The 27,175-nt window shown below is 34.2% G+C and overlaps 1 protein-coding gene across 9 annotated transcripts in view; it reads right to left on the reverse strand.

The window, feature by feature from the left end:
• Nucleotides 1–27,175, reverse strand: part of BLTP1 (bridge-like lipid transfer protein family member 1) — a 202,584-nt gene that overhangs the window by 90,286 nt on the left and 85,123 nt on the right. For all 9 annotated transcript variants that reach the window (XM_069557468.1, XM_069557472.1, XM_069557473.1 and 6 more), the window contains 16 exons: nt 26,712–26,831; nt 25,741–26,021; nt 21,176–21,426; nt 18,281–18,539; nt 16,254–17,091; nt 13,939–14,009; nt 13,245–13,418; nt 12,651–12,771; nt 11,404–11,550; nt 10,754–10,881; nt 10,219–10,418; nt 8,857–9,054; nt 4,598–4,809; nt 969–1,120; nt 360–510; nt 37–189 (listed from right to left, as the gene is read on the reverse strand). In XM_069557468.1, coding sequence (XP_069413569.1) covers nt 37–189; nt 360–510; nt 969–1,120; nt 4,598–4,809; nt 8,857–9,054; nt 10,219–10,418; nt 10,754–10,881; nt 11,404–11,550; nt 12,651–12,771; nt 13,245–13,418; nt 13,939–14,009; nt 16,254–17,091; nt 18,281–18,539; nt 21,176–21,426; nt 25,741–26,021; nt 26,712–26,831 — 3,456 coding nt within the window. The remainder of the gene's footprint in view (nt 1–36; nt 190–359; nt 511–968; nt 1,121–4,597; nt 4,810–8,856; nt 9,055–10,218; nt 10,419–10,753; nt 10,882–11,403; nt 11,551–12,650; nt 12,772–13,244; nt 13,419–13,938; nt 14,010–16,253; nt 17,092–18,280; nt 18,540–21,175; nt 21,427–25,740; nt 26,022–26,711; nt 26,832–27,175) is intronic.

The raw sequence follows: 27,175 nt of genomic DNA on the forward strand, positions 1-27,175 counted from the left end.
CTTTTTTAAAACTAACGTATGATTTCAGTAACTCACCATTGTAGCATCATCAATGATGGAGTAATTTGCCTGGTGAAGGTAGTGATGTAGTATATTGCACAGCAAACATGAAGGATTTTCTTGGAGAAAGCGGGCAACTTTTGTAAGTCTGTTATATTTACTTCTTAAGGGAAAATGTACACTTTTATTCTGAGAAAAGCAAAACAACAGATTTAGAAGGGTATAGCAAAGATACAATAAACAAAAGATACCTAGAAATTAAGAACATGCAGGTCTGATATTTTCCAACAACAATAAATAATAAGGGAATATTTTAATAATAAACTTTGTATGACACTTTGCATTGTTGAAAGACATACCTCTAATGCTTCTGTCATTATGCATCCCATAACAGCACAAATTCTCAAGGTCCCCTCAGTTTCTAATTTGTTTAAAGATGACTTGAGTTGATCAATGGGAACAAGCCATGCACCAACAGCTGGAGTTGCAGTGCTTAAAAGGTTCAGCTGCCTTTTAAAATGAAAAAATATATACATAAACAAATGTTTTTAAGACTATTTCAAACACTCTCCCATACATATTGTACTCTGTGGCTATTTTATTTAGGCAAAATTACTTTTCCTTCTGACCAGCAGATAGATTCTGAATATATAAGTAAGAAAAGCAAAGGATAATAGAATTAGAAAAATACAAAAGTCTGTTAGAGGTGAAAAAAGTAAAAAGCTCATGACAGGGTGACATGTAAAATTAAAATAAAACTCTAGAAAAGAAAAAGGGTTAAACAAGCTGAGAATAATGTCTACAGAAAGTATGAAGTAGGAAAGATGGGAAAAAAGTAGCAAGCCTAATACTAGATATATTAGAAAAACAATCCAAAAAGATACATGACACAGAATTTATGTAATTTAAAATTAAATTAAAAAATCAGGGGAATCAAGGGATAGTAATCTATTTTAAAAATTTCTTACCTAGAAAATGCATGTGCAGGAGATCTCACATTGGTGGGAGCTGCAAAACTAAACCAAATTTCCTTGATGGTCAACTTCATGCTACATGAATCTGGAGGTGGAGGCATTAGGGGTAGATCTTTTTTCAAGTCATCAGATTCAACTCCTTCATCCTATATAAAATAGAGTACCAAAAGTTATTAATGTATAGTCCCTTAAAACCACTAGCACAGAGTGTTTTAAGCACAAAACTTTTCCATCAAATCAAGTTCTACACATAAGACTGTGAAAGAAAACAGGTTTAGCTTTGCAGCTCCCACCAATGAGAGATCTCCTGCATATGCATTTTCTAGGTAAGAACTGTAGCCTGCATTGTAGGCAGGCTCCTTACCATCTGAGCCACCAGGGGAATCCACGGAATTAGGATTAACTCCCTTTAGGGGATTCCCTGGTGGCTCAGTGGTAAAGAATCCACCTGTCAATGCAGGATACCTGAGTTTGATCCCGGGGTTGGGAATATTCCTTGGAGAAGGAAATGGCAACCCACTCCAGTATTCTTGCTTGAAAAGTCCAATGGACAGAGGAGCCTGATGGGCTACAGTCCACAGGGTTGCAAAGAGTCCGGTATGAATGAGCGACTGAGCACACACAGCAGAGGTCATCCAACTATTACATCAGAGGACGAGTGACAGCATTGAGGTCTTCTGCATCTTACTGTAATCTACTTTCCATTCTATTTTAAGGGGAAATTTCAAACTTCCAAATAAAGTGCCGTGAGATATACTATTACAGTCTATGTTCAAATAAGTTAACACTTTTCATTAGAAAATTCTTAGTTATCTTATATGCTAATCTGAACCTGTATTGAAAAAAAACAGGAATAATATTTTTTCAACATGTAATCACCACTCTTCAGTATGCAGGGAAGGAAAAAGCATATTATTAAAGAAAAACAAGCCCACTGCTTGTTGTATCTGTTTACAGGTCTCTAATTCACTTTTAGATATTATTGGTCAAAATAAAGAAAAGGTCGGCATTTGCTTGTGGGATGATTAAGGAATAAAGAGTATCCACAAAACAGCTGTGAATCCTAAATGTTAAAAAAAAATATGGGTCATAGATTATAGCAATTTTAAAGTCAGCAGGCACTAAACAGAAGTCTACATTCCCTTATCTGCAATTCCAACATTCACAACATTCTGAAAATCTAAATCTGTTTTGTAACTGTGGAATCAAAATCTGATATGAATGTGTAAGAGACTATCCTATTTGGTGTTTTTATTAATGTCATGCTGCAAAAATATTCAATATTTCAAGATGTAATGTTAATGTTATCTAAGATTTCACTAGGAGCTTATAGTACACACGCCATATTATCTTCCTTTTAATTTATATATATATATATATTTTTACTGAAGTATAGATGTACAATATTATATGTTACAGGTATAAAATATAGTGACACGATTTTTAAGGGTTATATTCCATTTAGGTGCTTCTCAGGTGGCACAGTGGTAAAGAAATCACCCACCTATGCAGGAGACCCAAGAGATGCAGGTTCAATCTCTGGGTCAGGGAAGATCCCCTGGAGAAAGAAATGGCAACCCACTCTAGTATTCTTACTTGGGAAATCCCATACACAGAGGAGCCAGTGGGCTACAGTCCATGTGGTCACAAGAGTCAGACATGACTGAGTGACTGAATACTATATTCTATTTATAGTTATCATAAAATATTGGTTTATTCCCTGTGCTGTGTAATACATTCTTGTAGCTTATTTTATACTAATAGTCTGCACTTAATTAGGTATATGTGGAATCTAAAAAATACAACAAACTAGTGAATATAACAAAAAAGAAGCAGGCTCATAAAGAACAAACTAGTGGTTACTAGAGGGGAGAGGGAAGAAGGGAGGGGCAATATAGGGCTATGGCATATGATTTTTCTTTTAAAGAAAAAAAATCTGAATTCTCAAATACATTTGGGTTTCAGACAAGGGCTGTAAGCCAGGCAACTGAGAATATACAAATATACAGAAAACAGTCTAGAGGAGTCTGAACTTTAAATAAAGGGACAGGGCCTTGTAAATAAGCAAGTAATTAAAACAACATGTGAAACAAAGTTATAATAAATTTGGATTTATACTAATTGAATTTTTGGTGCCTATGGCACATCTCAATGATGATATCTAGAAGGTTATTGGATATAATTCTGAAGATCAGGTAATAGCTTTGTTTTACGCTTTGTCATGTGTCTGACTCTTTGCAACACCATGGACTGAAAGCCATGGCTCCTCTGTCCATGGGATTCTCTAGGCAAGAATACTAGAGTGGGTAGCCATTCCATTATCCAGGGGATCTTCCTAACTCAGGGAGTGAACCTGCATCTCCTATGTCTCCTGCACTGGCAGGTGAGTTCTTTATCACTGCACCACCTGAGAAGCACCTACACAGTACCGGAATATAACCTTTAAAAATTGTGTCACTATTTGTATACCTAGGGATTGATCCTCGGTCTCCTGCATTTCAGGCAGATTCTTCACTATCTGAGCCACCAGGGAAGCCCACACTGTACCCTTCTACTTCTCTGTATATTCATTCTATTAATTTATGAGAGTTTGATACTGAAACTGTAACTAAAAAAGAATTTATCTACTTAAAAAAATAATTGTAATATATAGTGGAACCACATGCAACCTTGTTCTATATTTCCAAAGTTTCCTGTAACTGTGTTATCACAATTTCATAATTGAGAAAAATAAAAAAAATTAAAATTAAAAACCTATTTACTATGCATCAAATCAAAATAAACATTTCAAAAATAAATTTCCAGAGACCCAGAGTTCAGAAGTGATTGTACCAACGCATACTGGATGACTAAGACATATTTCTTAGTTAAAAGGTAGTTTCTTTCTTCTTCAATTGGTCTAATCTTCAAATGAGCAGAACTGTATGTGTGTCTAAGAACAACGTTTACCAAGTTCTTACTATGCTCTAGAAACGAACCTAAGTCTTTCTTATGATCTGCCTCCTTCAGTCATCACAACTCTAGAATGTTAATATCATTACAATACTCATTTCAGAAACATACAAGATGCTAAAAAGAAAAAAAAAATGTGCCCAAGATCAACAATCAGGTAGTATTACAAGTATTCAGTAGTCTATAGAATTTTTAACATTTTCATTATTGCTGTTACTATATTCATCATGAAATTATACCATGACAAAAATAATGAGTTGCATTTGAACTCATTTCTATACACTTGCAAACAAAATAGGCAGATTGACAAAAATGTTAAAATATTTAAACATGTGAAATACTACCAGTAATAAACCTGTTTATTTAAAAAATGAATTCTGCTAACATTCTTTAAACAAGATAAAAAACAAAGTTCTGCTTTTCTGAAATTCCATTAATTCAACAAATAAAATTGTTTGACATAAGCAAAGTATAATGTTATTATATATTTACAGATATAAGTGCAATTTTAGCAATTACACTCGTAGAATATAATCACCAAAATGCCTTGGCTACCATTTATGCAAAATCTACATGGAAAGATAAGCAAATATACTCCAGAAATTGACTGTGATTTGGGTAAACAATTTTCTATTTTCCCAAAGCATTATTATTGTTAGAAATTCACCAACTTGTTCATCAGAAACAGAATTTCCATTTAAGTCTGAAGAAGGGCTTGTTCGGTCACAAGGAAGATTATCATCAGAGACATCAGTATTATAGCCGCTGCCAGTTGGAGAATCAGAAGAATTATTGGATGTCAGCACTCCACCCCTTTCTGCGACATTAGCTTTACCCATAATTCCAAAAGCGTTATATAAAACAGCACCAGACTGTCTTCCTCCTATACAAATGAAAAAATTTATTTATTAAAAACATTAGGTCTTATCTCAATGCTGTACTCTATAATTTTTATAAAGAAAAAAATAAAAACCTCACATTCTTTTCCTACCAAAATTTTATCCTTATATATAAAAGTGATATAATATTGAGTTGTCAGGTAAGGAATTGTAGGCATAAACACTACTATTACACTGAGGCTTCCTTCATAGCTCAGTCGGTAAGGAATCTGACTGCAATGCTGGAGACCTGGGTTCAATCCCTGGGTCAGGAAGATCCCCTAGAGAAGGAAATGGCAACCCACTCAGTATTCCTGCCTGGAGAATCCAATGGACAGAGGAGCCTAGCAGGCTACAGTCTATGGGGTTGCAAGTGTCAGACACAATGGAGCGACAAAGCACATGTACATGCAGGACGAAATCTGAAAGTCTTATACACAATTCAGCCTTCCTATTTTAAAGTTATAGTCAGTAATGTAAAAGAAAATATAAGTCAGTAGACAGCCAGTCTCTCCCATCAGGAAGCTTCCATTAGCCTCTTATCCTAATCCATCAGAAGGCAGATAGAATGAAAACCACACTCATAGAAAACTAAATCAAACTGATCACATGAGCCACAGCTTTGCCTAACTGCATGTGATATAGGGCCTCAGAAGATGGATGGGTCATGGTGGAGATTCTAACAAACTGTGGTCCAGCGGTGAAGGAAACGGCAAACCACTTCAGTATTCTTGCCATGTGAACCCCATCAACAGGATGAAAAGACAGAAGATATGATATTGAAAGATGAATTCCCCAGGTCAGGAGGTGCCAGTATGCTAATGGAGAAGAGTGAAGAAGTAACTCCAGAAAGAATGAAGAGACAGAGCCAAAGTGAAAACAACGCTCAGGTGTGGATGTGACTGGTGATGGAAGTAAAGTCCGATGTTGTAAAGAACAACACTGCATAGGAACCTGGAATGTTAAGTCCATGAATCAAGGTAAATTGGAGGTGGTCAAACAGGATATGGCAAGAGTGAATATCAACACTTTAGGAATCCGTGAACTAAAATGGACTGGAATGGGAGAATTTAATTCAGATGACCATTATATTTACTACTGCAGCCAAGAATCCCTTAGGAAAAAAATGGAGTAGCCCTCACAGTCAACAAAAGAGTCTGAAATGCAGTACTTTGTGCAGTCTCAAAAATGACATAATGATCTTTGTTCATTTCCAAGGCAAACCATTCAATATCCCAGTAATCCAAGTCTATGTCCCAAGCAATAATGCTGAAGAAGCTGAAGTTGAATGGTTCTATGAAGACCTACAAGACCTTCAAGAATTAACACCCAAAAAAGATGTCCATTTCATTATAAGGGACTAGTATGCAAAAGTAAGAAGTCAAGAAACACCTTGAGTAACAGGGAAATTTGGCCTTGGAGTACAAAATTAAGCAGGGCAAAGGCTAACAGAATTTTGCCAAGAGAATGCACTGGTCATAGCAAACACCCTCTTCCAAAACCACAAGAGAAGATTCTACACATGGACATCACCAGATGGTCAATACCAAAATCAGACTGACTGTATTCTTTGCAGCCAAAGATGGAGATGCTCTATACAGTCAGCAAAAACAAGACCAGGAGCTGACTGTGGATCAGATCATGAACTCCTTATTGCAAAATTCAGACTTAAGTTGAAGAAAGTAGAGAAAACCACTAGATGATTCAGGTATGACTGAAATAAAATCCCCTACGATTATACAGTGGAAGTGACAAACAGATTCAAAGGATTAGATCTGATAGAGTGCCTGAAGAACTATGGATGGAGGTTCATGACACTGTACAGAAGGCAGCAATCAAGACCATCCCCAAGAAAAGGAAATGCAAAAAGGCAAAATGGTTGTCTGACAAGGCCGTACAAATAGCTGAGAAAAGAAGAGAAGCTAAAGCAAAGAAGAAAAGGAAAGATATACCCTTTGAATGCAGAGTTCCAAAGAATAGCAAGGAGAGATAAGAAAGCCTTCCTCAGTGATCAATGCAAAGAAACAGAGGAAAACAGTAGAATGGGAGAGACTAGAGAGCTCTTCAAGAAAATCAGAGATACCAAGGGAATATTTCATGTAAAGATGAGCACAATAAAGGACAGAAATGGTATGGACCTAACAGAAGCAGAAGATATTAAGAAGAGGGGGCAAGAACACACAGAACTATACAAAAAAGATCTTCATGACTCAGATAACCACGATGGTGTGATTACTCACCTAGAGCCATACCTGGAATGCAAAGTCAAGTGGGCGTCTGGACACTATGAACAAAGCTAGTGGAGGTGATGGAATTCCAGTTGAGCTATTTCAAATCCTAAATGATGATGCTGCACTCAATAGGCCAGCAAATTTGGAAAACTCAGCAGTGGCCACAGGACTGGAAAGGTCAGTTTTCATTCCAAAGTTCAAACTACCACACAATTGCACTCTTCTCACATGCTAGCAAAGTAATGCTCAAATTCTCCAAGTCAGGCTTCAACAGTACGTGAACTGTGAACTTCCAGATATTCAGGCTGGATTTTAGAAAAGGCAGAGGGGGACCAGAGATCAAATTGCCAACATCCGTGGATCATTGAAAAATCAAGAGAATTCCAGAATAACATCTACTTCTGCGTTATTGACTATGCCAAAGCCTTTGACTGTGGATCACAACAAACTGGAAATTACCAGACCACCTGTCCTGCCTCCTGAGAAATCTGCATGCAGGTCAAGAAGCAACAGTTAGAACTGGACATGGAACAACAGACTGGTTCCAAATCGGGAAAGGTCCATTAAGGCTGTATACTGTCACCCTGGTTAATTAACTTATATGCAGAGTACATCATGAGAAATGCTGAGCTGGATGAAGCACAAACTGGAATCAAGATTGCCAGGAGAAACATGAATAACCTCAGATACATAGATGACACCACCCTTATGGCCGAAAGCGAGGAAAAACTAAAGAGCCTCTTGATGAAGGTGAAAGAGAAGAGTGAAAAAGTTGGCTTAATATTCAAACAACTAAGATCATGGCATCCAGTCCCATCACTTCATGGCAAATAGATGGGGAAACAATGGAAACAGTGACAGACTTTATTTTCTTGGGCTCCAAAATCACCGCAGATGGTGACTGCAGCCTTAAAATTAAAAGATGCTTGCTCCTTGGAGGAAAAGCTAGGACAAATTTAGATTAATAGAAAGCAGAGACATTACTTTGTGGACAAAGTTCCATCTAGTCAAAGCTATGGTTTTTCCAGCAGTCATGTATGGATGGGAGAGTTGGACTATAAAGTTGAGCACTGAAGAATTGATGCTTTTGAACTGTGGTTTTGCAGAAGACTCTTGAGAGTCCCTTGGACCACAAAGAGATCAATCCAGTCCATCCTAAAGGAAATCAGTCCTGAATATTCATTGGAAGGAGTGATGCTGAAGCTCCAACACTTTGGCTACTTGATGTGAAGAACTGACTCACTGGAAAAGTCCTGATGCCAGGAAAGATTGAAGGCAGTAGGAGAAGGGGTTTACATAGGATAAGATGGTTGGATGGCATCACTGACTCTATGGACAGGAGTTTAAGCAAGCTCTGTGAGTTGGTGATTGACAGGGAAGCCTGGCGTGCTGCAGTCCATGGGGTCACAAAGAGTTGTACATGATCGACTGACTGAATTGACTGATCACTGAATAAAGGATTTACAGTATTTTCATCTTACATGGCAAGACTAATAATCAAAGATCCAGTTTCCAAAGACACAAAGCTCCTAAAGTTGTTTTATATTTTATGCAAGAATTTTTTCTGAACTATACACTGCTTTGCTCAGGCATTGATGATTTGTATGTCTAGATGCTCTGCCAGTTTTGAGTCACATGATTAGTCCACAAAAATCCACTTACACAATTGGGATGGGGCACCCACTTCTATTAAATAATCTCAGATGCCATACTTTCTGCTTGAATATGTTGATTCAGCTTACTGAAAGTCATGATTGTTCAAAACATTTCAGCAATCTGTGTCCAATTTGTTCCCTTAAAGCAGAAATTTAAAAAACTTACCTTTTATTGTTAAATTTTCAAGTCCACATTCGAACATTATCCAACCCCATTTTTCCTGGCTGGGACCTATTCGAGTTACATCTGGAACAGCTTGCTGATCAGTTTCATCCACAAAAGCAAACTCATCCAGCTCTTCAAGAGTAAATAAAACTTTGGACTTCTCAAAAGGAATAGCAGTGATAGCACAGGTACCAATATCTATTATCAAAAGAGAACAAAATGACCATTAAAAACAATAAATAATGCAAACATTTGATACAGTGGTTGTCCTAAAAGATATCTTAGTATTCTGTCAAAGAAAAAACAATGAACCAACCAGTTTCTAAAATAACACTGCCTAATGTCATACTAATTAAAAAGTTCCAGAATCACGTTAAAGTAAGAAGGTGAAAAGAAGATTCCATAATTAACAAATAATTATTCAGAGACAGGATAGCTTTCAAAAGATTATATAGGAAAAAACTAAAAGTCTAAAGTTAAAAAGTTCCTGAATAATTCAGTTTCATAGTAAATTATTTTAAATACTGACTTGTGATTTTACAAAATAAAAATTATTTAAATTAATTACCTAGACTTAGGAAAAACATTCTTTCCCAGGAAAACTATACCTTTTACTCAAAGATCGCTTTATACTAACATTTTATATAACAATTCATCACAGACATTGATTGCCATAATTCCATCATTTTCAATATGCCATATGGACATTAACATCCCAAGTTTTTTACTTTATCATTTTTTAAAAATTTCTTTCTCTGATAACAGTTTATGAATACAAAAAGAAGATAAAGAAATTCATGGAAATTTACCACCTAGATGTAACCTGTTCACATTTGAACTAAATTTCCTACAGCTCTTTAGAGATCATTTTACAAACCCAGCTTTGGTCCCCACTTTTCATGTTTAACAGTCAAATGAACAATTTCTTGTTTATTGACAATTCTTCAAAGATAGTATTTTAAGAAGCCCACAGCTATGCCTGTCATTCTTACTGGTACTATATTTTACAGATTTGACTATCTAATTTTGATACCATAATTATTCCTTTTTAACAGAGCTGTGTCAACAGAATGGTTTTAGAAAGAAAGCAAAGACTATAAAGATCATATTCTCTCTGTTCTATAATGAGCAAACAGAGGGAAGATAGAAGCAGTTCCTAATTTGGGGCCATACCACTCACCTTCCTACCAAAGTATACCTTATCTTTTGCAGTAAACATTCTGTGTTCACAGAGAAATACCCTTTTCTTATGAAATATTAAAATTGAAGCAATATTCAAAGGGAAAAATATTATATGTTTCCTTTTGCGAAATCCTCTTACATTTATATATGTCAAAGAAAAAATATGTTGTAGACTCCTACCTGTTGTATCAAGACCCCTCAGTTGCCCATGAACTCGATGAATGTTTAACTTGGCTGCAATCTCTTTGCCTTTTTCCACTCCAGCATTTGATCTGAGAGATCCAGATGACTGAGGCTGCATCTTAGTAGCATGAACGTACCTATCAAAATTAGATGTTCTACCAGGGTCTGCACTGTTTGAACTCTCTTCAACCACACCTCTTCATGAAAAAGAAAGAGTATGATGGTTAACATGTATAAAATATAGTTTAGTAAAAATATTTAACTAGTTTTAAAAAAAAACCAACATTCCACTATTTTAAATAAACCAATATTAATGAAAAAATTCTTCAGTGTTTACTGAAAGATAGTATGAATAAAAACCGTGTAAACTTTTTAAAACCCACTTTGCTAATATAAAAATGAGATTTGAAATTCCAATATCAGTCTTGAGTTTTAACATCAGAATTATCCAAAATATACTGAAAAGACAGTTAAGGTTTGCTTTTACATCCAGCAAGATAGTCACAGCTCAGGCTAATAAACTCTTTCTTACCTGTTCATACGAACTTGTGTAGCAATTCTGTCAAAACACAGTGCTACTAAGGACACATGAGTCACACTCCTACTAGGAGCTGTATTTGGAGATTCCTCTACTGAGGCTTGTAGCAAACATAAGTTCACCTAACACACAAAATGTCACATATTTCAGAGTTGAAAAGTAAAATGTTACCACTTAAACACAAGATATACAGGAAAATGAAAAACTACTGTTAGGAATGGCATATCTATCTATGTGTACAAGAGTATAATGAAGGCAAAGCTTATAAACTCTCATAAGATAATAATGAAATTCTTACTGAGTGCATATGAAACATTTTAGTTTTATTTAATTATTTAATTTATTAAATAACATTAATGTTGTTAACTATTTAATGATAATTATAACATAATTAAATATTAGTATAAATAAATGTTAGTGGTAATAAAATAACATTAAATATCTAATGTTATTTAAATATTAGTAACATATTAACCAACATTCTGTTTAGGTAAACTATTTATATTACATTAATTCTTACATTAGATCATCAAGGAAATAAAAAAAGTTTGATATTACACTTTATTCTACCACCATTTGGTTTATAATAAAAATCACCACAATATTTTCTTTCAGAAAAATTTTTTTTAATATTAAATTTTTACCTTTGGTATGCTAACATTAGCCTGAAGACCTTTAATTGTTACATTATCTTGCTTCATTATAGGATTTGTCTGCGCTTGTCCTTGATTAGTCATTCCTATGGTAGAGTGTTCAGTTTTTGTTCCTCTAACATCTTGCTTAGAAGATAGCTAAAAAGATTAAAAGTAGTATTATTATTTCACAGACCTTTAATAATTTTCACATCATCTACAACAACAACTTGTTATTCACTGTGCTCCTTTATACCTATCTATATACTAGCTGCCATCTGGGTTAGCATTCCCAGTCTTAAAGTCCAAACCTTAGAAAAGCTGGGAAACAGACTGGCACCCCCAAGGTTGAGAAAAGTGATACATAATAAAGCTAAATCAGCCCATACAAAAAGGGACAGAAAAGATGGTAATAACAATAATAGGTTTTTTTAAAAGGATCACCAAATTCTATGTACTTGAAAACCTATTTGGTTTCTGATAACTAGCTCTCCCTGTTGGCTGGGAATATTTTCAAATTTCTTTTGATTTGTACTATTCTAGCTCAATTACCTATCACATGAAATGTCAATATATTCTGAATAACTGGATCACTAAAAATAGGTTTAATTTCACCTCCCCTGGTCCCTAGTCCAAATACAACTCAGATAAACTTGAAATTCAAGCGGACAGTCACTGATGAGCACTAAGACATGACCGCGAAGAGAGTAGCTTTGTGACTCAGACCACAATGTAAGGAAAATATCACACACCAGAAGACAGTGGCTTAATTCATGGAAGTGAACAAAAATAACTTCAAAATATTAAGATACAAGTTATCTAATCACAGAGGAAAGTCAAAATAATAAACAGCTTTGCTTTCTTAGAAAATGAATGTACCAGTGCTAAACAACACTCCTTCACTTAGGACCAAAGCTCTTTAGAAAAGGCTTGGAATTAAACTACTTCCAAAATAAAAGAAAAAATGCCACATTTTAACAAATATATTACTTTTATTTAATACACAGTATAATCATATACTGTTCATGGGGTTCTCATAGGGTCGCAAAAAGTTGGACACGACAGAGACTGAACTGAACTGACAGTCACAGATGCTATCTCTTACAGAGTCAATGACATATAAAGGTTGTTTAGAAATGTCCACCTGTATTCCAATTTAAATGACGAAGTTTTAGTATATTCAAGTTTTTCAAGTTTGGCTACTATGTATGCGTGAAGAATACTCAAAATGCCGCACTCACTCAACAAAAAGTTCTTACATTTTCTGAGAAGGTAGTCTTGCTATTTTGGACAGCTTCCCTGAGGACTTTGACATGTAGATCATCCACAATTGCTGCTGGATGTCGAGTACTAGCACAGTGAACCATGGCTTCAATATACCTGAGGGAAGAAAAACAGTAAATGAAGCATTTTAATATCACTTAATACTGTGATCTACTTTATCTAATCTATCCTATTATGTTCTATTCTAAATTTTATTCATCTTAGTTTTGTCTCCTTAGAAGACTATAATCTCCTCGTAGGACAGAGAATGCATTATTTCCTCTTTGTCCCTTCATTAACCTTAGTAATTCTATTCTGGGTATTTGGTCATTTTTATGCTCAACAGACCAAAAGCAAAAAGTAGAAAATATAATATAATAATTATTATAATATATAATTATTTAAGCTGAGAAAGGAATAATAACTGAAACAGTTCCTTTTAAATATATTTTCATTTTTATTCTATCAAAATAGACTCTTTCATCAATAATTATTCATTCTTTTTCATGAAAATATATCATATACACTAATCATTATCACATACATTTATTATTTTATAAAATAGTTGTACTTTTACACAAAATTAATACCTGTCTAAAGCTTCAGCCACTAGGGGAGTCAGAACAATATCAACGGTTCCTTTTACTTCAACTATGGCTGTGGTTCTAGTCTGGGAGACTGGTTGATCCAAGGTCCACTCTTCTGTTAACGTCTCATCATCGGTGTTATCAACAGCTTTCTTTTCCAGTGGAGTATATGGTGTACTATACAATTTAACAAGCAAAATATATATTTAAAAGACCACTCACACACAAAAAATAGCAGTTGGAGTCTCTTTAATCTTTAAACTTGCAATTATTTCAACTACAAATTTCATGAAATTGGACTAGATATGTCCCAAATGCTTTTCAAGGACAAGACAAATGAGGAACTAAGAAGCAAGCTGATCTAAGATGATTAATACATTAAATATAAAACTTTTTGATGTACTTATTTGATGGAACATTTCCAAAATATAAAATTTGTAATACTAATTCTTGTTAGTTCCCAATGTTAATATGTCAAGTTGTGGTTTGCATAGTATATCTAAAAGAAATGCTACGGAATGCTCACAAATGTAGGCAAAGCCATGAAAGACAACAGAGTTAAATTATTTGGGCCAATTAATTCATAAAATAAATACTATGATCAGGTAAAGAATGGTTATTTCTCAGAATAAATTCTACAATCTAATAATCAAGAAAGACTGGCTTAAAACTTCAAAAGTACATAATTTTTACTTACTTTGAAGTTGATCCTGAAAGTTGCATTCCTCTGTCTAGTAAAGAGTTAGCTGTAAGCCCCTGTTTGATAACCTAGAATAAAAGAAAATATTACTTGTAGACTAGAATTATAATATTAGTTATTCTCTAAATTTATGCTATCAACTGATATTTCTGAATATCCAAATTACCTTGTTAATGTGATTTTGATATGTAAAATATAAATATTTAACAGACAAATTGAGAAAATCACAGAAAATATTCAACTGTCAATTCCATCTTCTGATTATTCAGACAAATGACAGAGTAGGGCTGCAAGGATTCAGCAACGAGAGTAGACTACACAACTAAAGCTTAAGAATAAGCGCTTCAAATGTCTTTCTTCCGTAGTTCCTCTTTAAATTGGGCTTTACTTAGAAAAAACTAATTTGAGAGTCCTATAGCACAATCAACTTTTATTTTCTTTTAAACTTCTCATTTTATGAAATTTTAAACATATGCAAAAGAAGACAAAATAGTATATAACTGGGAAAGAATCCCAGAGAAACATTAAATTATAGGAAAAACTAGATTGTATTTAATATCCATGCGTGCATGCTAAGTTGCTTCAGTTTGTCCATCTCTTTGTGACCTCATAGAAAGTAGCCCATCAGGCTTCTCTATCCATGGGATTCTCCAGGCAAGAGTATGGAGTAGGCTGCCATGCCCTCTTCCAGGGATATCCATAAAAGATAACAAAATACATAATGTACTTAAATAACCAAACTAAACCCTTTTAAATGCTAGCCTGTTATTTAGATCTAGTGAAGAAAAAAGATTTTATGTTCTATTTTTGAAGTTGTCTAAAGATATAAACTCCTTGGCTTATTTTTTCCAGACATTTGACTGCCTGAGCAAAATAAGATTTATTGAAAGTACTAAAATATTAATAATTCTAACTTCTCACAGCAATTCTTCAAAGCAAATACCATTTGGTTTTATACTAAAACATTCATATATCAACATATTTTCACATGGAATAAAGAGAACATTTTAAAATTTTGGCATGGGCAATTTATCTTAGGCAAGATAAGAAATGAGTACAACTACAAAATAAAAACTTTGTGACTGTTAGTATGTTTCTTCTTTCTTCAATACATATTACTCAATACATACATATGTAAGGATATTCCACTCCATTTATCACATTTACATCATTACTTAAGTCCAAGTATATCATGTCTTGCACAGACTACTGAGTCAGTCTCCTAAGTCATCACCCCACTTCCTCCTTGCTTAATGACAATTCACTTTTACTTGGTAGCCGAAATATGAGATCATATCACATTTCCTTAAAACTCCCATGAAGCTTTAAGGTCCTGGTCCTATTCCCTGAATATAGTACCCCTAAATCTACCCATCTTCAATTCGGCCTCATCCTTTAAGTTCCAGTTTAAATATTACCTCCTGTGATAGACCTTTTATGTCAATACAATCTAGGCAACCCCACTACCACCCATTATTCTCTATTCCAGCATCCTTTGATTATCCTTGTAAGACTTCTCAATTTGTAATCACACTGTACTTATCTATTTATATTAACTGCCTAACTGTCTGTTTCCTCACCACTGAACATCAAATGGTTAACATACAGTAGTATATAATAAACATCTGAATTAACAATGAGAATATTAACATTCAGACAGTTTTAATGAGTATATATATTACACATAAGTAAACATCACATAAAATTCTTAAATGTTAATCAGTTCCATAAGATTTTATATGCTCAATTTTGGTCTTTAAAATCATGAAGTTCTTTTATATATTTATCAAAATGTTTTAATATTGGCTTTATCACTAAATTTATTTTGACATATTTTTAGCTTTCCTGTAAAAAAGCCATTTACATAATACATTACAGAAATGGACAATAATCAATTAATACTAAACTATAAGATCTCAAATATCAAGTATGTAGAACTGGATTTGCATAGAAGCAGTTATGGATTAATAGAAAGAATACCAACTATTAAAAACAATTCCAAAATTTTACTTTTAAGACAGAAAATATGAATTCACAGAAACTTGATCCTAATCTCAGAATATAGTGTAGACAAGGACTATACATTATTAATATTCTGATAATCAAGTCTGAAACTTTTCCTTAATTTTATATGGTTAAATTTATAATACTCATCAATAAACCTGCGGCCTACTGTCATACATGAAGCCGTGTCTTCAGGAAGTTTATCTTTCAGAAAGGTAGCTAAATACCGAGACAGCAATTTTTAAAACATCTTAAAAATAATTTTTCTAAATAAATTGATCAGTGAAAACTAATGATTTAGCTTATACCTTAAAAGTTGGAACAGAAAGCTGTTCAAATGATGATGAACTTTCTTCACTGGTTGGTGTTTCCAGATCAAGGGGGCGATGCAGTGAGGATTTAGAGGTTCTTTTGTTGGTTGGATGCTTCACTGACCAATTAATTACCTGGAACTGTGTAAGGTAAGTCTGATAGCAATTCATCACAGGTTGCTGAGAAGTAATCTGCTCACTTTCTATTGTTTTCTCACTTTCTACAACATACAGATGCTCTATAACATCATCCTCTCCACCTAATGCAGAAACAAAAGAAGCCTGGGAAGGGTGAGTTTTGAATGGCAGAGTCCGGGGATCCTGAATGCTTTCTCCCTGGCCAGTAAGTGGTCCTTCCACACTGTGATATATGGAACCCCTACTGTAGTCAATCTGCTGGGCTTGCTTTTTCTTCTTTTTTCTACCTGGATAAGTTCCAGGGCCTTCATCACTGCTAATGGGCTCAAATTCTTCAGCTGCAGAAAAGTAGGCTTCACTATCAGCCATTGACATGCTTGAGTCCATTGATCGATATTGATGAAATGAATTAGAGTCTGCTGATGGTGTGTATGGAAATGAACCGAAACTTCTCCTCTGCTTTGGTGAGTCTAGTACATTCTCATCACTTCTGGAGACATCACTGCTAAATTGGACTCCCACTGTAACAGGCTGCTTGTCCCCATAAAAAGCAGCAGTAAGGCTCTTAGTACTTCCAAGTCGGGTGGAACACACAGAGGCTTGTCGTTTCAAGGGAGATCTTAGAGGAGACTGACCTACTGACTTTTCCTGAGTATTAGGAGATACAGGGCTATTTCCCGAAATTTCTGTAGGAATGCTAAAACAGAAAGAAAAACTATTAACATTTATTGCACATCACATAATTTAAGTATAAATAGAAGTACTTGTAAAATCTTTTCTGTATTCTTTTTACAAACAAAGATGTAAACTTTTACAATAAAATACCCATAGAAAGTAGCAAAATGGCACATTATATGTTCCTACCCTATACAGTTCCAAAAACAAAACAAACAAAAAAATGGAGTCAGCTTAAAACAGAATAAAAATTTAAAGAAATCTGGAGTATAATCTATTCATAATCCATGGACACTAATGCATTTGTAAACTTTTACTATTCCCATATCCATTAAAAGTTTATCCACCAAAATATACCAGGTGTCTTTGATCAGATAAGAGGAAATAAAGGAAAGCAATAAGTCATAGATAACTCCAGTATTTCTGACTTTAGCAACTGATATATGAATGCCATTTGAGGCATAACAAGCTGAGCACAATAGGCACAAGCTCACTTTTTAATATGTTGAGTCTGAGCCATCCATGAAAGACATCCAGAAGATGGCTAGGCTCACAGGGACACAGGTATGGGATGGAGTTTTTACACTTATAAGATGTTAACTACAGATCATAATTGAAGCCAATTAGTTACTAAGACTGCAGAGGGATGTAGTAAAGGGAGTAGTGAGAAGGGTACAGAACAGACTCTTAAGGGACAACAATATTTAATAAATGGTAGGCTGTTAGGAATAAGAGAAAGAAAAACGGAAAGGAAAAAAATGGAGGACTTGGAAATAGAGACCAAGAAAGAATAGCCAAGGACCTGGGGGGAAATCTGAAATGTGCTATCAAGTCAAGAGGAAAGTGATTTTCAAGAAGTGAGTAATCAACTAGGGACCAAAGGGAGGACCAAAAATTATTCACCACACCGGAAGGCTAATATCCAAATGTTAACAACAGTTCACTTTCAGTCATGGGAGGACAAGAAATATTCATTTTTGTTATACTTTTCTGTATTTTCTTAATATCTGGAATGAATAGTATTAATTACTCTTGCAATCAGAAAAACAACAGCAAACAGGTATTTAAAAATAAGTTCAGGAGGAGAAAAAATTTTCTACAGCAAGTGAGCTGACGGGGGGCGGGGGGGGGGGGGGGAGTTTTTCTCACCACAAGTTGAAGCACTTATAATCCTACTACAATCAGGTTTCTAAATCTACCTGAACACTGACCTTGCTTGGCCATCATCTCTTTTTGTACCATGCAAGAATTCTTTTTGAACCAAATGGTCATCGGCAACAGAAGAGGGACTTTCCTTTTCACCAGCCAACAGAGGCTGTGCAGCACTGGAACTACTGTTCTCCTCTGAGGAAGAGGATGAGCTATGAGATCGTAATGGTACTTGAAGACTAAGGTGCTGAGTTTTCCTCTCTACTTCTATTCCCACTGATTTGTTTTCCCATTCTTTCCTCTTTATGCCATTCACATTACCTAAACAAACAAAAAAGTAGGTTACATAAACACAATAATTCCAAAAACAATTTATGAAAAATATAAGAATGTAAATGAATACTCTGTTGTTAAGTGTGTAGTTGTTTTTAAAAAACACAAGTAACTAATTTCACATAGCAATATGCTAAACACTACAGAAAGATATCAACATACATATGAAACCAGAGTTCACAGACTGAATTTCTTCTTTTTCAAATAACTATTTATATGAAAAATTTCCAACTTAGAAAAATTTCAAGAGTGTTAACAAATCAAAGCTATTTTACTCAAAATAAACACTTTGCCCGCACTTGCTCAGTGTATATAAACAGAGATAATATTTTGGGAACCACCTAGGAGTAACTTGCAGTCATGGTTTTCTACCCAAAATACTCAAAAGGTTTATTTCCTAAGAATAATACAAAAACACAGTATAGTTATCAACTTGGTATATTTGGTGCTGATACCATATGGTTATCTAGTCTACCATGTGCTTTCCAATTTTCTCAAAAGGCCCAATAATGTCCTTTAAAGACTTTTGTCCTCTCCAGGATAGGATCCAATCTAGGATTGTATATTACTGCATTCAGTTGTCCTGTCTTCCTGAATGTGGAACATTCTCTCAGCCCTTCATGAGAGCCTTATGATGTGTTATGTAAATTGGGGGCAGACAGCAATAAAAGAATTCTAGAGCTGCTTATGGAAAAAAATATATATTGCTGCCCTACTTCCCCTCTCCTCCAGCTATCCTTGTGCTATTCACAAGAGAGGAACCTGCTAGTAGGAGAAAACATCTCACCAAGTAGAAGGCAATTCCAGACAGAACTTAAGTGGTAAGAAGACTTAAGAACTTAGACACAAGTAGTATTTGCTTTTACTATCATGAATGTAAAAATCACAACCAAAATCAAAAGAAAAATAGGTTTGATTCACTTTTAAATGACAGGAAACTAGTATTTACTGAGCTTCCAAGGAATTTCTTTAGTTATACCAATATGCCCTCCTTAATTCTGTCCTGACATTGTACATCTATATGTGGTTCCTGGAAAACTCAACAATCAGAAAGTCATATACTTATGAAGGGACCATGAAGGGGCTAACTTCAAGCTTCCCTGCTCAAGAAACTTATGGCAGGTTACCAATTACAACTCATTCCTGAGGGAGAGAGACACAGACACGCTCTATTACATAAGAACTAAAATGAGGTTTCTTCTGTTCGCTGTTAGAGAATTTGCTATTTTCTCCCTTTTATACCATGTGTAAATTCCCTGTAGATTTTCTTCCTTGCATTTGTGATAGTAAAACTTTGATCTACAGATTAGAAAATCAAGCATAGTCTTTCTAAATAATGACAGCTGTGGTATGGTAGAAAAAACTAAAGTGGCTTTGATAACTGTGATTCTGGTTTCTGCTCAGCCACATACATGACTGTATGACTTCATGCAACTCAGTCTCAGGGATGAACCTCAGTTATTTCACCACAAACAGGGAAAATAAAGAACTCACATGGGTAGCTTGAGGATGAAACGAGAAATGCTTATGAAAATCTTTAAAAACAAATATTATTCAAAAGTAAAAAAGTAATATTATAAGAAGATAGCTAAGTAAATTTTGTTTCGTATCTTCCTTGTCCTTTAAATGTCAAGAACTCTTGGTATTTGCTGATTTTATAAGGTAGTCTGCTCTTATTCTGGTAAAACTTCTGAATTCAAGTAACCTTAAACTAGCATGTACCATTTATTAATATTCAGTGAAAAATCATTTAAACAAGAATTTGGCATACATATTTCTTGCTCTTTTCTTTAAGAGATCCTTATATATGACAATCAAGCCAATAAATTGTTAAAAGTTAAAACTACTTCTTTTCTATTTTGTCTACTGACAAAAGGCAGAGCTAAGTTAATTATTTTGAATGGACCAATGGAAAAGGGCTAAATACTAGTGCAATATCAAGACTTTTCCTAAATTTCACTTCTTAACAGTATGGCCACTTTGCATTTAATTGTAGGAATACACAATTAAGAAACACAATGGAAGATGTATTTCTGAAGTCTTTGGAGAAAAGATAATAGATAGATATGAATTCAATATGCCTAAATCCACCATTCACTGTTCATACCAAACTCATGTATCTGTAAAGTTATCCTACAGGCTCTAAGGAAACACCAAATTTCTTGACATGGATGATTTAAGTCATAAGGAGACTATTTTGCAAAAGTAGTGGATAACATGACAGCCAATAGTATACATAATACTATTGGTAAGTTTTTCCTATAGAAGTAAACTAGTAAAACAATTATAAACTCAAAGCACAGCTATTCCTAAGTGTATTTCTGGAATCTAGGTTCTAGGGAAATAATGATATATATGCAAATATTTAAAGCTGGGCTAGGAAAAATCACCATGTTGACAGCAAGAGATCTGAACAGTAAATCTACTTTTGCCTTATGCAACTCTGAAAAACTCACTAGGTCTTATCTGGCTATCATTAAATCACCTGCAAAACAAAGACAGATTATAACTAAACCCTACAGAAGCCTGCTCAAAAAACCAATCTGAACAAAGTAACACTGAACTTCTCTCAGAATGACATAGGAATGAAGATAATAAAAGATAAACATGTGACAACACACTACCATCTACAATTTTGGGAACTTCTTTAGTAATAATCCATTCTCCAGGCTGTAGCAGAGACTGTCCATAATACATATCAGACTCTGCACTTGTGCTTGAAAATGCAGAGCTACTGGAAGGTGTCAACTCTTCAAGTCTGAAGAAATCTAGGCCAGTTACTGTGCCACCAAAGAATCTGCAGCCACCAAGACAACCACACTTGTTCTTACACCTCTTATTCTTCAGGGTATCATCTGGCCACAAAAACCACAACCTAAACAGAACACACAACAAAAGAAACAAAAGAACAACAACATAACAAAAACTCATTAGGAAATCAGAAGCTTTTGAGCAAATAATATGTTAACTGTTAATGTTTTTAAAAGACAAATTAAACACAAAGGTTTGTTTTTACTATGGACTATCTTTTAAATTATTTTGCCTTTCTTAAAAAAAAAAAAATAGTCTCACCGTGGTGAGATGAAAATAAGTAGCAACAATGAGAAACAGAACATACATTTTAAAAAAGATCAAAGAGATAAAGTGTATATATATATATATAAATTAAACATTTAAATCCACTTCAAAGACAGCAGAAAACATTCTCAAAAGAACTAAAACTTTAAACACTAACTTAAAAAACAGACAGAACTATCAATATAGATTATGCTTAATAGATTATAATATTTAGCACTGCAAAGACTTAGTTATATGGTAAGTTTAGTACACCAAAATGTTATAAATATAAGGCAAGTAAGAAATTCTCAACAAAATAAAAATAATACACCACTCTATATTTTAGAAAAGAAATTGTGATTTTGTAACAAGGACTCTGAATGAAGTATTAAGAATTAAGACAGTAAGAGTAAACGTCTGTAAAATTCTTTAGGTTCTCTGAGTGACTCCCCACACAAAATTATCTGCTGTTAACTACCCCCTTCCTAAAAAATATTATATTATAGAAATCTGAGAAATATATTTTTATTCCTTTTTCACCTTTAAATAATAAAACCTCATATTAACAGTCATTTTTCTAAGCATTTCCACATGCATTATCTCACTGGATCCTTAGGGCTCTCACAAGAAGACAGAATAAGTATTTCATCTCCTTTTTACATTCATTCATTTATATTTTTTGAAAATATCTACTATGCGCCTTGTGCTAGGCAAAACTGACATAACCTTATCCATATGAAGTTTATGGTGGGCAAAAACAGGTCACACAAATAGTATCTAATCAAAAATTATAGTAAGTGCTCTGAGATAAAGAGGGTGTTGTGACAAAGAAAATAGTGAAATATTATTACAAAAAATAATATTTGAGATGTAAAAGATGAGATGGAATAAATATATCAAGTTAGAAGTGAAGAAATAAATACATCAAGTTAGAAGAGGAATATCAGTCTAGACAAGACAAAAGGAAAATATATGTATAATGTATGTAAATCCCCATAAGCAAAATCTGGAATACAGAAGTAGTGCAACAAATGTAACCTACCTGTCCCTATCTTTATATAAACCAATGTACTAGTTCTCAAACTTTGGCTCACATTAGAATCACTGGGAGTTGTATATGTATGGCTGAGTCCCTTCGCTGTTCACCTCAATCACAACACTGTTAATCGGCTATATCCCAACACAAAATAAAGTTTAAATAAAGAAAAGAATCACTGGGAAGGCTTATTAATTTCCTGGCTGCAGTCACCATCCGCAGTGATTTGGGAGCCCAAGAAAATAAAATCTGTCACTGTTTCCACTTTCCACTTTTTTCCCATCTATTTGCCACGAAGTGATGGGACTGGATGCCATGAACTTAGTTTTTTGGAATGTTGAATTTTAAGCCAGGATTTTCACTCTCCTCTTTCACCCTCCTCAAGAGGCTCTTTAGTTCCTCTTTGCTTTCTGCCATTAGAGTGGTATCATTAGAGCTACCGTGGCAGGGAGAAGCAATTCACCATGGGCAGGTTACCTGTTCTTGTTTGCTGGATATGCCAAGAGTGCAAGGCTCTGACCAGGCTATTTCTCAGGGTTCTGGAAAAAGGCAGGCTCATTCCACTTACTATAACAGTGGTAAAAAGTTACCTAAGCTCAGTGTTCCTCTTCTGTAATGCATCATACTATGTGTAGACATCCATCATGGGTCTTTTCTGACATCCCCATGGGACTCAGGGATAAGGGTGCCAGGTTTAGCAAATAAAAGTAACATGTGCCATGTAACAGGTGGTGTATACTTATACTCAAGTTATCTGTTGTTTATCTGCAACAATTTTAACTGCACATCCTGTATTTTCTCTGGCAATCCTATTTGGGGGACACAGGGAACCAATGCAAACACATTTGACTCTGGCTAGTGCTTTTGCTGTAATAAAGTCCTGTGTCTCTCACCAAGTTTCATACATCTTCTGCCAGCACTCAGTAAACTGTGGCAGGATAACTTCTTAGCTAGTAAGTAGGATAAAATCTCAAACTTCACAATTCTTAGCAAATCAGAGCACTGAAACTAACCTCAGTGAGGCACCCAAAGTCACATGGAGTCACCTCCTCAGTTTCACTATCACCCTGCTCTACCATCTGATCTATCAAAACAGGCGCTATCTTCATACCAAATGGCTTCCAAAGCCACAGTGAACAAAGAAACCAAAATGTTTTTTTTAACAACATTCTCCACACATGAGTTTTCTTACTCAGATTTATAAGATATCAGTATCTTAAATAAACCTAAAAGATTAATGTAATCCCCAATCTTTTAACTAGAAAAACAGTTCTTTGGGAAAAATTAATAGGTGAAAATATCTAAACATTTTGTGAAATGAGGTGTTAAGTATTAGTTTGTTGTTTTTCCTATATTTGAACAGATATTTGCAAAAAAAAAAAAAAACAAAACTATTAACATCCTTGGCTGTATTTATGCACACATGGCTGTATTAATGCACACACACCATAAAAAAAAATCCAGATGCTTTAGAGTTTTATGTTAATAACAAAAATAGAATTGCAAAAAATAAAGAACAGAGGTTATGTGATTACTAACAAAGAAGTGCTCTCAAATTAGTACAAAAACATTATAAAACGGAAAGGTGAACACATTTGAATACATAAAATGAAAATCTATTTAACATAAGAAAAAATAAATGAAACAAACTGCAAAATATCAGTAACGGGGATCGAAAAAGGGCAATAATCTTTATAGAGTTCTTAAAAATTGGTAAGAAATACACCAAGATCCCAATAAATAAATGTATATAGGATATTAGCAGGAAATTCACAAATGAGGGAAAATATCCAATAAGTATCTGAAAAAAGTATTAAATAATCCCCAAATAAAGAAATGCAAAATAAAGAGATACCACCTTTCAGTTATTATAAAACACTCAGAGGGTGGCAAAGGTACAGTAAGACAGAGACTCTCTTAAAGAACCACTGGGAATATAAATTGAAATAAGAGTCCTAGCAAGTAACTTGGGAAAGCATATCAAAAGCTCAGTTTTTAACAGTCACACCCCCTTCTGAGGAAACTATTTAAAGGATATACCCAGAAATTGTGGGAAAAGCTTCCGTTTACAGTGAGAAATTTAGAAACAATCTATATATTTAATATATGGGAAATGGCTAAGTACAGCTCACAGACCCCAGCCTTCTGACCCAGAAAAAACAAGCTGCTGAAGGGCTATAGCCAATGAAGAACCAGACAGCCTCCCCAATTTCCTTTCCTCTATAGAAGCAAGCCCCTCTCCTCTGTTCTCCAAACCTGCCTATGTTTCACCAAAGTTTGCTTGTCTTGAATCGCAATTCTTTGCTATTCCCCCCAAATCTTACTTTGCTGTTGATAAAAACAAACAAAAAAAATGGGTTCTTTTGCTTTTTTAAAAAAAGGCAACAATTACAGAAATGCAGAATTTTAAAGTGCAAATACAGGATGATTTCAAGTTTAACAGAAATACATTTAAAATACTGGGAAGAAATGTAACAAATTCAAAGTGGCAGGATTATGATAATTATTGTCCTTTATCTCTTAATAGTTTTCTCTATTTTTAAAATAAGCTTTAGAAACTTTAGAAGGGAAGAGACGAGGATGGAAAAAGTCATACTAATCATTTTAAACACATGTAATTCAGTAACAAGCTTTGGAAACTATTTAAAAATCATTTCTTAAGGTTTAGGTACTTTTTGTCTTCCCTGCAACTGTGAAGACCTACAACAGAAGTTTTGTAGAATAAATGGTGATTAGTAATGGTGTTTTCTAGGAATGACAAATTGGAAGTGGAGTGCTATGGTGAGAAAGAAGGGGTGTAACTGTATTACAAAATGTTATGGGGGGGCAGTAATTTATATTTGTTTCACTGTGACACACATAGCATGGGCTTAGAAACATATCAGAAAATATTTTTTTCCCAGCAACCACACCATCAGAGATGATACATACTATGTGATTACTTAAATATCAGATTCTTATTTACTCACTGAAGTGTACCCAGCATGATCACATTCAGTCTTTCAGATGTTATTTTATTCCTAACAATAGGATTTCCTCTCTAATTATCTAGTACTTTTCATTTGAACTTGATTACCATTCCTAAATCTCACTTACCTCTTAGTTCTGGCATCATGAGTTTCTAAGAAATGTCTTTGTGCCTCATGTTTAGAATGATGATCAGCAGCTAATGCAATATCAACAGTGATAAGTCCTAAGTTGGCTGACCCAGCTTCAAGCCAATAGGCCCTCCGTAATACTGCAGGCTGAAGTCCAACTCTGGAATTATTTAATTGTTCAATATATTGTCTCACTTGAAAATCCTGAATTGCAGCACTTATTCCTTCCCCAACTGACTGATTGTGGAGATTACAGTTTGCAACCCGAATTGCACCCATCTAAAGTGGAATCAAGAAAAAGAAACAAAACTGTAGTTTCTGTATTTTTAAGCAACTTATTACAGTAAACTGCAGAATAGGTAATTATTTCAAATAGCCTGACAAATGGAAGAAAGAAAGGAAAAATGAGAAAGTGGAAACAGAAAAGATAAAGCAACAGAATAAAAATAAACATTCAAATTTAAAAAGAGGATGAAAGGAGAAGACTATAATTCCAAATGAAATGAGAGAAGGAGAAAAGAAAAATAAGAAGGGTAGCAACAAATGAATCACAGACTCTTAATGCCTGATTTTCAACAGTAACCCTTAAAGCAGAGGCAGCAAACAAATGTTTCCAGGAGCCAGGCAAGAAGTTAAATAAATAAAGCCTAAAGGCATTCAAAATTAAATCATCTAAAAACATTACGAGTTTATGTTCCTGTCATAAAAGCAACCTACTAGCTTATATTCCAGCCATAAAACAAGTTTATAAAAATTCAGTGAAAGAAAAAGGTAGTAAAAGTATGCCTTAAAAGAAAATAAGACTGGAAAAGAACACAGGTGAATAAAAAAATAGAAAGCTCCCTCCCAGAATTTCGTAGTATTCTGTGATGGCAAACTATAAATATGTGATTTACTTCAAGAAATAGAGGTTTGGTTTGGCTAAAAGGAAAAAGGATTACACTGACCAAGTAACAGACAAATGTGTACCTTTATATTTGTAGCACAGCCATGCTCCACAATATAAATATCAGCGCCATCTACTGCCAAACGAGTCATGGTATACTTCAAGTCATCTGAAGTTGGACAAGGCCCAGGAATACAACTCAACTAAAATGAAATGGATTCAACTCTTAATTCTTCACCATCAATTAATTATTTTGATATGTAAGCGTGCTTATTTAACAAAACAAAATTCTGGTTACATGTGTATTTTAAATTATCAGTTAAATTTCACCTTTTAATAATGATAAATTATATATTGATATATTTATAATGATAAATGAAATAATCAGCAATTAAATTCTTGTCAATTAGGAAAACTAACTCTTAAATAATGAGTTATGAATTATAAAACTAACTCATAACTAACTCACTTTCATTTAAAAGTGGCAGGCAACAACATTAAATTGACATAATACAAATGTAATTTGTTATTAAAACTCAAAAAGAAT

The sequence above is a fragment of the Ovis canadensis genome, chromosome 17, assembly GCF_042477335.2.
Source record: "Ovis canadensis isolate MfBH-ARS-UI-01 breed Bighorn chromosome 17, ARS-UI_OviCan_v2, whole genome shotgun sequence".
Lineage (NCBI taxonomy): Eukaryota > Metazoa > Chordata > Mammalia > Artiodactyla > Bovidae > Ovis > Ovis canadensis.